Source organism: Pteronotus mesoamericanus, unplaced genomic scaffold (assembly GCF_021234165.1).
Source record: "Pteronotus mesoamericanus isolate MK-2021 breed Mesoamerican mustached bat unplaced genomic scaffold, CSHL_Meso_final scaffold_36, whole genome shotgun sequence".
Classification (NCBI taxonomy): Eukaryota; Metazoa; Chordata; class Mammalia; order Chiroptera; family Mormoopidae; genus Pteronotus; species Pteronotus mesoamericanus.
Window position 1 is genome coordinate 7,495,987 of NW_026555313.1, and position 15,257 is coordinate 7,511,243.

The 15,257-nt window shown below is 40.4% G+C and overlaps 2 protein-coding genes across 2 annotated transcripts; one reads left to right on the plus strand and one right to left on the minus strand.

The window, feature by feature from the left end:
- Window positions 1-1,474: 1,474 nt before the first annotated feature.
- Window positions 1,475-8,147, minus strand: MMP1 (matrix metallopeptidase 1). Its single transcript, XM_054592596.1, has 10 exons — window positions 8,043-8,147; window positions 7,362-7,606; window positions 7,120-7,268; window positions 6,764-6,889; window positions 5,866-6,021; window positions 5,611-5,728; window positions 3,498-3,631; window positions 2,371-2,533; window positions 1,769-1,872; window positions 1,475-1,584 (listed from the first exon to the last, which is right to left on the minus strand). Exons 1-10 carry the CDS (start codon window positions 8,145-8,147, stop codon window positions 1,475-1,477), a joined length of 1,410 nt encoding a protein of 469 aa, XP_054448571.1.
- Window positions 8,148-12,698: 4,551 nt separating this feature from the next.
- Window positions 12,699-14,871, plus strand: LOC129085846 (heat shock protein HSP 90-beta-like). The gene is given in 3 exon segments (XM_054592208.1): window positions 12,699-13,055; window positions 13,086-14,287; window positions 14,289-14,871. Coding segments are annotated over 3 exon segments (2,139 nt in total). The 5' UTR covers window positions 12,699-12,701.
- The last annotated feature ends 386 nt before the right edge of the window (window positions 14,872-15,257 follow it).

The window sequence follows — 15,257 nt, forward strand, 5'->3', positions numbered from 1 at the left end:
AGCCGGAGAAGGGTTACATGGGTTGTTAACGCTGCAGCAACTCATCGATATAAACATCTATATGTCATGTTTTTTTTTCTGCATTCATATTATACTTCAATATAAAAATGTTTGTTAGAGAGAGACTGGCCAAAGGAGAAGTTACCATGCTCTTCACATTCTTAAGTTGAAAACTGCCTTCCTCAGAGTCACCTCAAAATATTCTCAAGACTCTCTATGTACTTGGAAAGTCTGCACACACTCTGAGCACCTTCTGAGCAGCTCAACATTCATGGGGCTGGAAGCTGCTTGCAAGACTCTTGCATATATTAACATCTTCCCAAATCAGGCATGATAGACTAGACAGTGCCTGTCTAGAAAAGCTAGAGTATTCAGCTTCAACAGAATCTAAAATCTTTGTGACTTAGGAAAAGATGATTTCTTAAGCAAAATCTATTGAAGTTTGGGGTAACTGTTTGGAGTAGTGGCCCAATACTTCTTCCATCTTGTGGAAACTCTCTTAAGACCTGTTTCTAAAATCAGCACAGCAGAGGGGGAGCCCACCAGAGAGATTTGTACCAGCAATCAAATGTTCCCATCTGGAAGTGGTATTGGTCACTTTTGGGCACAATCTGCAGGCCAGAGCTAGTCAGAAATCTGCCTCCCCCCACAACTACAGGCAGTTATACTGTGGGGAGATATAATCCTCCTATGTGCCCAGAAGAGGGCAGAAGAGTGTACCTTTAGAAAACTCTATCATGCTATCACTGCTTTACCTAAAACCAATTTGGAATCCTTACATAAGACATGGGAAATAGACTTTTTCTCCCTTCTCTATGATGTAAATTCTATGAGAATCAAAAATAGTTGAATTTTTTGTATTTCCTATTTTCTGACATGAATATTTTGCATAGTTCTCTACTTCCCATTTCAAATTTAAAACTTAGGCTCTGTAAAATGGCCTTACAATCAGAAAATAACAGTATTATAACTTAGGTATAATAGAAAGTTTATAAAACAGTAAAGACAAGGATGGCTTTATTCCAAACATAAAACATTTTATTTTCTGTAACAAAAGTTGTCATTGCATATTAGGATAATAGCTAGTGTCTGCGCATATGTTCTTGAACCGCTTTTTCTCTGGTGAAGACTCATATCTGTTTCTTTCTTTCTTGAAAGGAGATGTTATCACTGGGGTTGCTCGGCAGGTTTAATGTCAGAGTGTTATACTTTGAAAAAGAGCTTCTCTTTTTGCAAAATTGGCTGATGTGTAAAAATAAGCCATGAACTTGACCTTCCTTAGCACTCATTTGTGGAACTAAACTATAACAGTATATAAAACATTGCATTCTAAATCATAAAAAGCATATGCAGAATGAGGTATGAAGAAAATGATACTTAGTAGCCCTGTATTTTTTAAAAATATGGCTCTTCAGGAAAATACCTTCCTTGGGCTCTCAAAATATATTTTTCTGTTCAACATTGAAACAGTTGGTCAATTTTGTCTACAGTTGAACCAGCTATTAGCTTTCTGGAGAGTCAAAATTCTCTTTGTTTTAGGATCAAACTTGTATTGCCTTGTTCCATGGAAGAAATAAAGAAATCCTGGAAACAAAACAAAAGAGACTTACTACATTATGCAAATAATTTCTAGGTTTAACTTAAATTCTTGAAAAACTTAAGTCATATGTGAGAACATATGTTCTTGTTGGTGTTTGTTATTCTAAATAATAATACTGATGCTATTCCGTGGCAACAAAGTATAGGAAATAGATATGCACTCATTTACCATTTTTCTGGAAAACAGCATCAACTTTTTTGCCAATTCCAGGAAAGTCAGCGGCTATCATTTTGGGATAACCTGCATCCATGGATCGTTTGTATTCATCATACCTGGTCAAAAAGTAATTAAAAGTGTCAGAAACATTTGTTAAACATGTATCCTTCTCAAAATCATTACAGAAAATTCACCAACAGGAATGTAATAAGAACTTTTAATTCCACAGATCATGAGTAGAATGAAGGCGGGCAGGTGGGATGAGGTGAGGTAGGACGCTGGGTAGACGAGATTTATAAGATCCCTCTGAACACCATCATCCAATTTTAATTTTCCAGTTGCCACACAATGTCCTATTAAGGTACAATGTAACTAAAGATAAATTTCTATTGGCTGAAGTAGCTCCATCAGGATGAAAGCCCTCCTTTTTGCGTCTTCTTTTTCAAATTCAGCCCCAAGTGCTCCCAGGATTCCTGGGACAGGTATTGCATAATGATTATTAATCAAGAGACTTGGATGCTGGACTAGCCACAGCCATTCATAGAGAAAGCAGCTAGCCAAAGCAATATGAGAATTATTTTTAAATGGTTCCATCTATTGCACTCAGTCTTTACCTCCAGTACTTGTCAGCAACAAAGAAGAATGTTTTCCCAGTAGTTTCCTCAAAAACAGCAGCATCAATATTCTTCACACTTCTAGGGAAGCCAAAGGATCTGTAAATGTCCTTGGGGTAGCCGGCCAGCACTTCCTGCCCCTGAACAGCCCAGTAATTATGATCTGCCAATCAAGAGACCATGATGAAAACACTCACCCGGTGCACCAGTAGGCAATGAGCAGATTTCTGGCTAAGTTAGTCTCATGTGCTAGAACAGTGTCCTGGCTGCACAGTGAATTAACTAGGGAGACTGTTAAAAGTACTGATGTTCATATCCCACCAGAGACAAATTAAATCAGTATATTTTAAAGAGTTTTCTAGATGATTCAAACATGCAGCAGTGATGAGAATCACTGATTCATGGAGTTAGAGACTTTATCCAAAGCAGGATACTCAAATGACTAAAGAGTTCATGCTACCACCTTGGGGATAGTCAATTCATGGTAATTCAGGACTTCTCATATTTTTTAATGTATGTACAGATTGCCTGGGAATCTTGTTAACATTCAAGAAGGTCTGGAGGGGGACCCGACAACATAAATGGACCTTCAGGGCAACATGCTAAATGAAATACTGTATTTCTAACAAACTCTCCAGGTGAAGTCAATGTTGTTGGTTTGAGTATCACCCTTTGTTAGCAAGGCTGCAGCATCCCTATCTTGCTGCTCATAGAGAGGTCGCCCCAGCTCTCTGAGGAGAATCATTTGCATTAACATAGCTCTAGGACATCACACAACTCAAATGTTTCTATTGTACCCTCCCTACAGTGTTGGTCCAATTCTCTCAGCTCTACTTCTCAGCACCACCTGGGATGTAGAAGGGGTTTAAAATACATAAATAGTTTTCACAGAAAACACTTTCATTAAGTCTAGATTCATAAAACAGGCCAGAAAACTTATATTTCCAGTCATATGTTTTTTATTTAAAATGACTGAGAAATGCACTGTGCAATTCTTGTTTAAGGGGATGGACTTCCATTGATTTAGTAAGACTTAGATTTTTAAGTTCCATGGAGAGAAAACAACTAGTACTCTTTTATATTGCAGCCAATGAAAAGTTAATTAATAAAATAATGGGCAGCATTACCTTTGAAAAACCGGACTTCATCTCTATCAGCAACCTCATAAGCAGCTTGAAGTCCGCTTGGCAGATTTGGCCAGAAAACAGAAATGAAATTGAGCTCAGGTTCTGGGTAGTAAGAACTAGTGCGCATGTAGAACCTGGTTTGAAAAAGAAAAGAAAAAAAGGTTTCAATCTAATCTACAGCAAGTTCTGGCTGACATCCAGCTGCTTCTTACTGCTGGCACTAGTGGTGTGCTGGTAAATGTTTAATGTCTGGCCCTCCAAGGTGAGGGTTGGGAGGAGTCCCAGTTTGCAGTATTTGTTCATTTTCAGGGTGGAAACACTCCCACCCTGGCAGATTTCAAGAGATTTGCCATGGCATCCCATTGTGTAGCATTTCTACCACACAAACATAGTAGGTATAAACAACCACAAGAACATAAATAAGGAGTAAAATGTAGCAAAATAATTACAAAAGAGTTTTAATCATTTTTATTACCTCTGGCTTAAATATAATTGTGAGTTGATGTAATTTAACTTTTACTAATGGTTGGGTTTAACAACCATCTTGCAAAATTCTCAAGATGTGAAACTCGGCCGGCAACGGCTGGCTGGAGTACAGCCCTAGTACCCTGCAGAAGTGCTCACGTCCCACGCCCAGGCCCTTCCCTGCCATCAAGCCTTACCTCACAAAACCCCGCAAGAGAACATTACCCTCATTTCACAGATGAGAAGTTAAGATCGGGGAGGCAAAGGGAGCTAAGGCCATGCAGCCAATAAGAGATAAAGGTTAATTTTAAATTCAGGGTCTGGCACCCCTTCCCTTTGTCTTGCTGTGGTTGGTGGTTTACATGGTTGAGTGATTCTACAGTCCACAGAGACTGGGAAAATAGCAAAGTATAGACTGTCACGTGAGCTGACAGAAGTGTTTCCAGATCCTAGGCCACAGGAAGCTATCTATGACCAGGCAGCAAGGAATCCAACTTCTAGATCCAGTCCTGTGCCTGACTGACAGAGAGGCCTTGGGCAAGTCAAATACTAGCAGTTTTTAGCCTTCCATGTCTTCATGACTCAGCGACATTTAAATGATCTCAATGTCCATTTAGTTCTTGCAAATTCTAGACTTGATACTTGGAATAATCCTTCAAATACTTGCTTGAATAGGTGCCCTGCTATACTGAAAGCTTTGCTTCAACATCATGTATTTCCTTAGCACTCCCATCCAAGGTGGTTTACACCCTGCCTTCTCTTTTACACTCAAAAATAGTTAAGAAAAAGATGAGATGCATTAGCAGCCAATACACTGCATTCTGCGGTATGATCACGGTGTATTAAAACAGCATCAACGACACTCCAAAACAGTGGCTGAGGAGAATCGAGACTTCCTCAGTACCCCTGCTTTCTCTGTGCTGCAGACTAAATCATTCAGGAAAAAAACCATGTTATTATTTTGTCTGGTCCTTTAGGGATCAGTACAGTGCCTAGAGTGGCTTTATTCCTCGCATAGGAGGGGACCCTAGCCTTTTGAGGGCACATGCTGCAGAGGGAAGCACACCGTGAGTGCTCACACCCACCCAAGAGAGGGGCCTCGTGAACTTAAGGGAATTCTCCCACAATGGCTCCTACCCTTCTCTGGCTTCTCTGGGCCTCTGGGGGCAACAGAGACCTGTCACCACCTCAGGCCTTGGGAGAATCATCTTTTCCAGAACCGAAGGGGTGATACTTAAAGGATATGATGGTGTTATGAAAAAGACTGATTTCTCTTAGTGAAGTACTAACATGCTATCATCGTAAAGAATGCCACCAATGAAATGAGCCCCGGAGTGGGAGTCAGAAGACCAACTCCTGCTCTCTCACCAGTGAATGCTGTGCCCTAAAAAGATCTCTATCCTTCTCTCTGCCTTACCTTACTGATTTGTAAAATAGGATCATATTTTTGGCTTTCTGCTTCAATGGTATTTTTTTCCCTGAGAATCGAGTTCGTTAGGTTTTGCCAATGCAAACAAGTGCTATCATATAATTATGTAAACAAATGTAAGATAAGAAACATGTGAATCATAGTAGTGGCCCATATGGATCCATAGTAGTGAGTGTAAGTATTATTACAAACAGAAAGCAAGAAGAATTGATGTCTTACCTGTCTTTGAAGAACATCACTTCTCCCCGAATTGTAGTTACAGCATCAAAGGTTAGCTTACTATCACACACTTGCGGGGTTTGTGGGCCCACTGGCTCGGTGGGGTTTTTGGAGGGTCCTAAAGAAAAAAGAGACCTGGAGTTAGTGTGCCTGGCATGGGAAAATTACATAAACAATGAAAGACAGTTTCTTAAAAAATACAGCAAATGGCTGCTCTGAAGGCCCCTTGTCTGCGATGTTTTTCTTTATACTCACCATATATTGCCTGGATACCATTAATGTCATCCTGAGAGAGCTGAACATCACCACTGAAGATGTAGCTGGGGAACATCAAAGCCCCAATATCCTTCGAATGAGAGAGTCCAAGGGAATGGCCCAATTCATGAGCAGCCACACGATACAAATTGTAATCTAAAAGGGCCGATAAACCCATTTGCAATTACTTGAAATGTTTTTAGTTTTAAGGCACTTAATTAAGAAGTAATCTTCAATTTTACAAGAATTAATGCTCATCTTTTCTTCACAGCTTTTTAAAATACATACACAACTTTTTTCCTAAGGCGAGGGGACTTCCTTCATTAATAGTGAAGAGCTCAGTTAAAGCCTACACTCTGTGATTACACTGATACAATAAAAAGGCAAACTCAGTCCCCTGAGGGTCTAGCACAGATTCGTCAGTCTTGCCAATGATTAGATGATATGTTTTATTTCACAGAGAAACAATAGATTTCTATTAACATATTTTTTTTTTCTATTTACAGAACTTATACATGCTCAATGCTGGTTTTGTAAAGCACATATACCCTCTCCTCCCTTAATTTCCACATAATCTTACAACCACTATTAAATTTTGATGTGTCCTCTAGTAAAAAAAAAAAAAAAAAAAAATTCCATGGAGATGCCCACAAGCATACCATTAAGATTTTCAACAGTTTCTTAATAAAGATTTTAGTGTGGCCTATTTGTAGACAATAATATGTTGCTACTAAAAGAAATATCTTTTTCTTACACTTTTCTAAATGTATTGTGAATTTTCAAAACAGTAGTAGAAAATATATACTGCTATAAATGCATTCTTTCAGTTAAATTACTAATTATTGCAATGAATCAAAAGGGATGGGGGAATTGAAAAAGGCAAGATTAGCTGACTGACTTCTGAAATTGTTGGTCCACGTTTCATCTTCATCAAAATGAACATCCCCTCCTAAACGTGGGCCTGGCGGAAAAGCATGAGCGAGGTTTCCGTTTGGTCCATCAAAGGGAGAATTGTCTCTGTGATCTGCAGGAAACAGAATTTAACATATGTCCCTCTTGGTTCTTATTTATGGTAACACAGGGGAGCAAGTCCTTGCTTTACCAAGAGTCCAACAGACTTCCATCAAATATGATACACTATCCATCCTTAAGCCCATAAAATCAATATTCCTCTTAAACAAGGAAAAGCTGGAGAGATTTAGGAGCCAGGTGAAGTTAAAGTGAACATACTTTCATGTTACAAAAAGAGCTTACCTCCCCAGACAAAGGACAACATTATGTCTGCTTGACCCTCAAAGACCTTGGTGAAAGTCAGGGGTGAGACCCTACTCCAAAGTTGAAAGGCTTTCTCAATGGCATGGTCCACATCTGCCCTCGGCAAATCTGGTGTGTAATTTTCAATCCTGTAAATGAATTAAAATAGACATGTATAAGACCTCATTTATTATGGCTCTCATAGGAAGTAGCATTCTCAGTCTGGTGCTCAGTCTGGTTACCTGTAGGTCAGGTGTGTGTGCTCCCACCGAGGGTTCCCTTCAGTGAGGGCAAACTGCGCCACATCTGGCACCCCACATCTGGCCTGCTTCATCACATTCCGGGTCTCAGCATCTGGCTTCCCAGTCACTTTCAGCCCAAAGAATTTCTGCATTTCTTTCAGTTTTTCAACCACTAGGTCACTCTTACTCTGTCTTTCGATTTGTTCCCCATTATTCTTCAGGTTGTAGTAGTTCTCCAGGTATTTCTGGTGAAAGGTAATATTATTGTAACATTGAGAGGAAAATCTTTCTCATTTTTCTAAAGATTGACAGTATGAAGTTTTAATGAAACAGAGAACTAGTTTTAGAGATTGTGTTTAGATTTCATGGTTCTTATAACCTTTATCACTGGTGGAAACTAATTTCAGAGAGAAATGTCCCTACCATTGGCTACTATCAAGTCAGAATTACAATTTGTCGAGCCAAATAGCCATATTGTTCCTTTATTTCCCTTTCATCTTCAACTAGAAAAGATGTATGGCTAGATACATTTTTGAAGAGAGTGACCTAACGAAAGTATCTGTTTGTAGAAAATCCACCCTTAAATAAATTTCGTTATACCAACTACTACTACTCTGCTATACTATGGAAAAAATGTAAATGAAGTCTTTTCCATTTCTGGCATTGAAATCCGGCATTTACCTGGACCATCTCCACATCATCTTCTTGTATTTTTGAAGTCATTGCTGGGAAGCCATGAGACCCCACACTCCAGAGCAGCAGCAGCAGCAGAGGAAGGCTGTGCATGCTGGCCTCTGTCTTCCTTCTCAGTTAAAGAAATCTGATGCCTGTTGCTCCAATATCTCAACTAAGAAACTCCCTCTTCATATATAGAGTCCTTGCACTTCCAGAAAGCCGGAAGTAGTCTGACTCACGGTTCATAACATCCTCTTGATTAGCAATGAATAGCCTGAGCAATCATCAGAAATGATGACTCCAAGGAGATTATTTAGGTTTGCTTGGTGTTGCAATCTCATGATTAATATCAGACAGGACATGTGAGAGAGAATCACACTCCACCATGTAAACAGTTGTTTTCTCCAGTTTGTTTCCTTTCTATCTGAAAGCGGCCTTTTTATATAGGACACTGATCACAGAGTATTCCATGATCATTTTTAAAAATAGTCTTTGCTGCTTGATTATGCTTGTTGTAAAGTGATCTGGATTGTACATACATACACCTTGCTTCCGGGGCAGAGGGTAGGACTGCTGACACCATATGCTCCATGGTTGTTCAGCACCTGTAGTGTCTGAAATTTATTTATCTCCACTGGCATTCACTTTGTAGTGGTTTTCCAGAGTTCAGTGGGGTTCCCTGCTAAGCTACTTTGTACACTATTTGCATAGCACCATGGTTTCCATTAACCTTTATTCAGGCCCAGGATTTGAGAACCTTAGTTGAGAAGACTCTAGTTCACAGGTGGGGTATGAAGTGACCTTCTGACCTGTGTAAACCCTGCCCATTGGCATCATGGGAAAAATAGGTTCCTTCTCTGAAACCTGTTAGAATGTACCAGGTGCTGCAAATGTGAGTCTGGGGTTTTATTTTTAATCATCCATGTTTCCCTCAATGGGAGCATATCTTTGCTCCTTGGGGCTAGGCACAATTATTTATTCTTTTATGTATGTATCCATTCATGTAATTATATATTCATTCATTCAGATGACCTTATTTAAAATCCTCTGTGCACCAATTACTTGACAGTGGCTAATTAATAAACAGACATCTTATGGGACACTCTAAAGTGGTTCTAATGGAAGCCTGCATAAAGTTGCACAGGTTACCTTTACTAAAAAGGGCTGGGAAGAGACTCTGGAGCTTGCCCAGCCCTAAGTTTCCTGACCTTCAAAAATCCTCCTACTTCCATCATAATTTTTAATCTTTATTAAAAATCTACTAGTGCCACCTCTAGTATTATTTTTGTATTTTTCTTAAATTTACTTTAAAAGTTTTGCCTCTTTATAGGCTATCATATCTGCAAAATCATAGCTGAATAAACTATTATTTTTGTATGCACATTAAAATAAACACACAGTTATGTTACAAAAAATGTACATTCATGTTTTCGTGTTCCACATCCAATTGTCTTGAGCACTGCCAATGGCATCCACTCCAGTTTTGGAGTGAAAAAAGTGTAGCTTCCTGTATTCATGTCCTGCCCTCCTTCTTTTAAGTGTTTAAATGAGACAAAGTAGAGAAACACTTGCCTACTTTCTTCCACTGGTACCTCATGGTGTCTTCCACCTTACCTACTGGGTCAGATTTGCTCTCTCAAGACTTACCGATTTGTTTTCTTCCTCACACTACGAACAGCATCATATGCACATATGTTCCTTCAGTATGTGTTGGGCTGATATAATAGAGCTCATTTCTTGCCTGATCATTTAACCACAATGTCCTCATCTAAATGGAGTGATGTGAGTGTTCAAAGGGGTACTAGTAATTGGAAGGAGCTTTCACAAAAACGAAATCTTCCCCTTCTCAAGGACATCAGCTAGAAGGTGGAGCAATGACCAAAGGAAAGTAGTAATTGAAATGACCAAGCGCAGGCAAGGAAAAGTAGTGAAAGAAGCTCATTATGCTAGAGGTTGAACACAGACTGTTTTCAAGGTCAAGGGGTGGCTGACACACCCTGGCTATTAGGAGCTCTGGTCAGGGTGACGAGGTTGCCCCCAACTCTGAGGCCTGGTAAACAAGAATTAACTCAGGAGAACAGCACTGTGACCATCTGAACTAGGCAATCAATTACATAAGGTATTATTCTGGAAGAATCCCATACGAGGTTCAATCTGGCAAGTCTATATATTCTACAGTTTAGAAGTTTTAAAACTTTTAAAAACTACTCTATCCTTTTTTAAAAACTCCCGTTTGGAAAACCAGTTTGTAAACCAGATAAAAGAAGTGCTCTGATGGGAGTGGGAACGGGGCCTGGGTGTCCCACCCACTCACTCCCACTGTGTCCCAGGCCCCCCTTTCTCTAGCAAAGCTTCCAATTTTTATGGAACGATGAGGGTTTAGTGGATTGAAGCTTAAAAATCACGAATCTAGTCCGGCACCTTGATTTTTCAGATAAAGAAACAAAGAACAGAGAAGTTGCCTGCAGATCAGAGGTCACCACCTCTGCGCACTGGCCTGAGTCCCAGAGCTCTTGAGCTAAAAACTCTGTGTTTCCTCACAACTTCAAGGATGCTGATGTAGACTGGAAACTGGTTACTTAAAACAGCTTTTTGTTAAATTTCTTCCTAAAATAACAAAGAATTTTAAATTAAGTTTTGGCTAAGCAGCAAGCTTCAAAATTTCACATTGTCCTGAATCTTGAAATTTCCAGTTAGGTATTTGTAGCAGAACATATGTAACTTCTGGGCTAGTGCCAGTGTGTGATCTACTTGAGAGTGAAAGAAAAAAACATAAAAATCTAGAACAAAAAAGCTAGGAATTAAACATTACCCAAATCCTAGCATGCCTGGATTTGGCATAGTTTCCAAGAAACTCAAAATATGTTGAAACTTTGTTGCTCTTCACATCCAGATGTTTTTTCTCTGGGAGTTTCTCCTTTCTCCATAATTTCCTTTTGGATGTAACTTGGGGAAAATTATTCCTGTGCCCTTTATTCCCAGGGAGAATGAGAGGTTTAAGAGGTTCTTATGACTGTGCCCATGCCAACTAATTCCTGACGGTTTCCAAACGGGCAAATTGTTTTCTTTCCATGGTTTTCTTGGTTGCTTCATACTGACAATTCTGTGAAAAGACTCAAATATGCTTGTATTCTTCCCTGTTAAGTTCAGTCTTCGAATTTCAATTTTGCTTAATTTTTTTTATGCTCAGAAATTCAAAACTTTCAATTTTGGAATTGAATTTGAGTGTCAGATATATTTTCTACTTCTTTGATCCTACAAGTTTTGAAATGGTATTTAGCCAGAAAGTATTAATATTTAATGCTCTTTTGTTTTGGGGGTAACACAAGGGAACGATGTGTTCCACCCTATGTACTCTCCCTACCTACGGCCATGTGGTAGCCTTATGGTAACCACTGTGTTCCAGACACTCAACAGACACTTTGTTCCTGTTGGTTACCTCAGTCCTCATGGTTGCCCTCCAGGTAAAAATGACTGATGCATCAACCCCAAGTCACTTACTGACAGGCGTCTGTGGGGCTCCAGTCCACCTCCTAGCAGTCTTCATGGTGCTCCTGTTACTAGATATGAGAATCGTACTCTGGGTACAGAAATTTAATCCCCTCTCAACAGGACAGAAAACTTTGTGAGACACTAGGCTGGATACATTAATTCTATCATGCCTGCAGTTCCTCCATGCCACCACTCTGTTCCTTACTCCTGAAAGAATCTTGAAACTATCAGTAAATGGCCTTTATTTCCTTTAATAAAATTCATGAAATTGCAGTTTGTAGTTATTACCTCAATTTAGTAGGTGTTTACAAATGACTGTTGAGTGAACTAATGAATGAATAAATCAACGAACAGATAGATACTAAATGATATCAATAAACAGGCCATTTCTCATTAAGCTCAATTGCCTGCAAAAAGTCTATGCCCACATGGTTTGATTTTTATTTCATTTTCTATTCTCCTAACATTAAAATCATTTAAAATATATTAGAAAAACATTTGTATATGTCCTCTGAGTACAGATTTTGAATGAAGCACTAAACATTTACTTTTGGTTATTTGCCTGCCATGCCATAGCCATTTAGTCTTTGATTATTTTGAGCATTTTATTGATTCTTTGCCAGTAATATTTCCCCACCTGAATATTTATTAGACTATCTGGAAAATGCTTATAGGGAGCACATCCTTGAGGTCAGTTTAGAGACTTTTGCAGCTGTAGCTCTCTTCTAAGAAATTCAAACCAACGGCCCTGGTGGGGATAAGGGCTGCATGTTCCATGGCTCCGCTCAGACATGGTGGAACCATTCTTTCTCAGCCCACAGGACTGTGCATATGGTTGTGAGATACATGAGGACACTAAAGTCATTCCTATGAGATTCTGATAATGCAGCAATGCCCAGAACTATGACTTGCTTTTTTGGGAGTCTCTGATGTATGTACTTTTGCTGCCTTCAGAACTTTTGCCTGTCATTTAGGCCTCAAATTATGTTCTATTGCTGCAGAATTTTTCTGTGTTTTGGACAAATTGGAAGGTCCAGTAACCCACTAGCTTTTTGCCTAATTAAAAAAATAAATCTCTCTCTCTCGAGTCAACCCCGCACATGCAGTTTGTTGTGTGTGAGCTGTGTGTATGTAGTCCCTGCTCTCTAGTACTTGCATCTCTTCACCTTCAAGATGCCTGAGGAAGTACACCATGGAGAGGAGAAGGTGGAGACTTTTGCTTTCCAGGCAGAAATTGCCCAACTCATGTCTCTCATCATCAATACCTTCTACTCTAACAAGGAAATTTTCCTTCGGGAGTTGATCAGTAATGCTTCTGATGCCTTGGACAAGATACGCTATGAGAGCCTGACTGACCCTTCCAAGTTGGACAGTGGTAAAGAGCTGAAAATTGACATCATCCCCAACCCTCAGGAACGCACTTTGACTCTGGTAGACGCAGGGATTGGCATGACCAAAGCTGATCTTGTAAATAATCTGGGAACCATTGCCAAGTCTGGTACAAAAGCATTTATGGAAGCTCTTCAGGTTGGTGCAGACATCTCCATGATTGGACAGTTTGGTTTTAGCTTTTATTCTGCCTACCTGGTGGCAGAGAAAGTAGTTGTGATCACATAGCACAGCGATGATGAGCAGTATGCCTGGGAGTCTTCTGCTGGGGGTTCCTTCACTGTGTGAGGTGACCATGGTGAGCCCATTGGCTGGGGTACCAAAGTGATCCTTCACCTTAAAGAAGATCAGACACAGTACTTAGAGGGGAGGTGGGTCAAAGAAGTGGTGAAGAAGCACTCACAGTTCATAGGTTATCCCATCACCTTTTATTTGGAGAGGGTACGAGAGAAAGAAATCAGTGATGATGAAGCAGAGGAAGAGAAAGGGGAGAAAGAAGAGGAAGATAAAGATGATGAGGAGAAACCCAAGGTTGAAGATGTGGGCTCAGATGAGGAGGATGATAGTGCTAAGGATAAGAAAAAGAAAACAAAGAAGATTAAGGAGAAATACATCGATCAGGAAGAACTGAACAAGACCAAGCCCATTTGGACCAGGAACTCTGATGACATCACCCAGGAGGAATATGGAGAGCTCTATAAGAGCCTTACCAATGACTGGGAAGACCACTTGGCAGTCAAGCACTTCTCTGTAGAAGGTCAGTTGGAATTCAGGGCATTGCTGTTCGTTCCCCATTGGGCTCCCTTTGACCTCTTTGAGAGCAAGAAGAAGAAGAACAATATCAAACTGTATGTCCATCGTGTGTTCATCGTGGACAGCTGTGATGAGCTGATACCGGAGTATCTCAACTTCATCCGCGGTGTGGTTGGCTCTGGGGACCTGCCCCTGGACATCTCCCGAGAAATGCTTCAGCAGAGTAAAATCTTGAAGGTCATTCGTAAAAACATTGTTAAGAAGTGCCTTGAGCTCTTCTCTGAGCTGGCAGAAGACAAGGAGAACTATAAGAAATTCTATGAGGCATTCTCTAAAAACCTAAAGCTTGGGATCCATGAGGACTCAACTAATCATCGACGCCTCTCTGAGCTTCTGCGCTATCACACCTCCCAGTCTGGAGATGAAATGACTTCTCTTTTGGAATATGTCTCTCGCATGAAGGAGACCCAGAAGTCCATCTATTACATCACTGGTGAGAGCAAAGAGCAGGCTGCCAACTCTGCTTTTGTGGAGCAAGTATGAAAGCAGGGCTTTGAGGTAGTGTATATGACGGAGCCTATCGATGAGTACTGTGTGCAGCAGCTCAAGGAGTTTGATGTTGTTGGTCTCAATTACCAAGGAGGGCCTGGAGCTACCTGAGGATGAAGAGGAGAAGAAGAAAATGGAAAAGAGCAAGGCCAAGTTTGAGAACCTCTACAAACTCATGAAAGAGATCTTGGATAAGAAGGTTGAGAAGGTGACAATCTCCAATAGGCTTGTGTCTTCACCCTGTTGCCTTGTGACTAGCACCTACGGCTGGACAGCTAACATGGAGCGTATCATAAAAGCCCAGGCACTTCGTGATAACTCCACAATGGGCTACATGATGGCCAAAAAGCACCTGGAGATCAACCCTGACCACCCCATTGTGGAGACTCTACGGCAGAAGGCAGAGGCAGACAAGAATGACAAGTCTGTCAGGGACCTTGTAGTGCTGCTGTTTGAAACTGCACTGCTCTCTTCTGGCTTCACACTTGAAGATCCCCAGACCTACTCTAGCCACATCTATTGCATGATCAAGCTAGGTCTAGGCATTGATGAAGATGAAGTAACAGCAGAAGAACCCAGTGCTGCCATTCCTGATGAGATCCGCCCCCTTAAGGGTGATGAGGATGCCTCTTGCATGGAAGAAGTAGAGTAGGAGTTTCTACCTGCAGACCTTGTGTCCTCTGTGTAGTGTCTTTATGGCTTCCTTAGCAGCCCTGAGTGGCCCTAGTCCACCTGGTTTTCCTCTGCTGTTTAGTGGGTTTTTTTCCTCTCCTGTCTTTGCTTATGGCAGGTTACAAGGGCCTCAAGCCTTCCCTTCTCATATCTGACATTGGGTTTGAATGTTGTTGTGTATTGTTTTTTATTTAGTTCTTAAAAAAATAAAAATAAAAAATCTCTCAATTACTCATACACCAGCTATAATTCACTGCAATGAGAGTTAGGCTGGTCAGCTGATTTTCTGAGTCAGTAAACCCTGATGAATGCTGAGTAAGAAAAATAGCATTTAGTATTTACTGGGTCTTTGACAACTTTAACATA

Excerpts from the sequence above, each read along its gene's own strand:
- MMP1 (XM_054592596.1), bottom strand. The coding sequence starts at position 8,147 with ATGCACAGCCTTCCTCTGCTGCTGCTGCTGCTCTGGAGTGTGGGGTCT. Across the intron at positions 7,269-7,361 it reads CACACACACCTGACCTACAG|GATTGAAAATTACACACCAG; the intron begins GTAACCAGACTG and ends ATTCATTTACAG. Across the intron at positions 1,873-2,370 it reads GTTGCTGACAAGTACTGGAG|GTATGATGAATACAAACGAT; the intron begins GTAAAGACTGAG and ends CTTTTTGACCAG.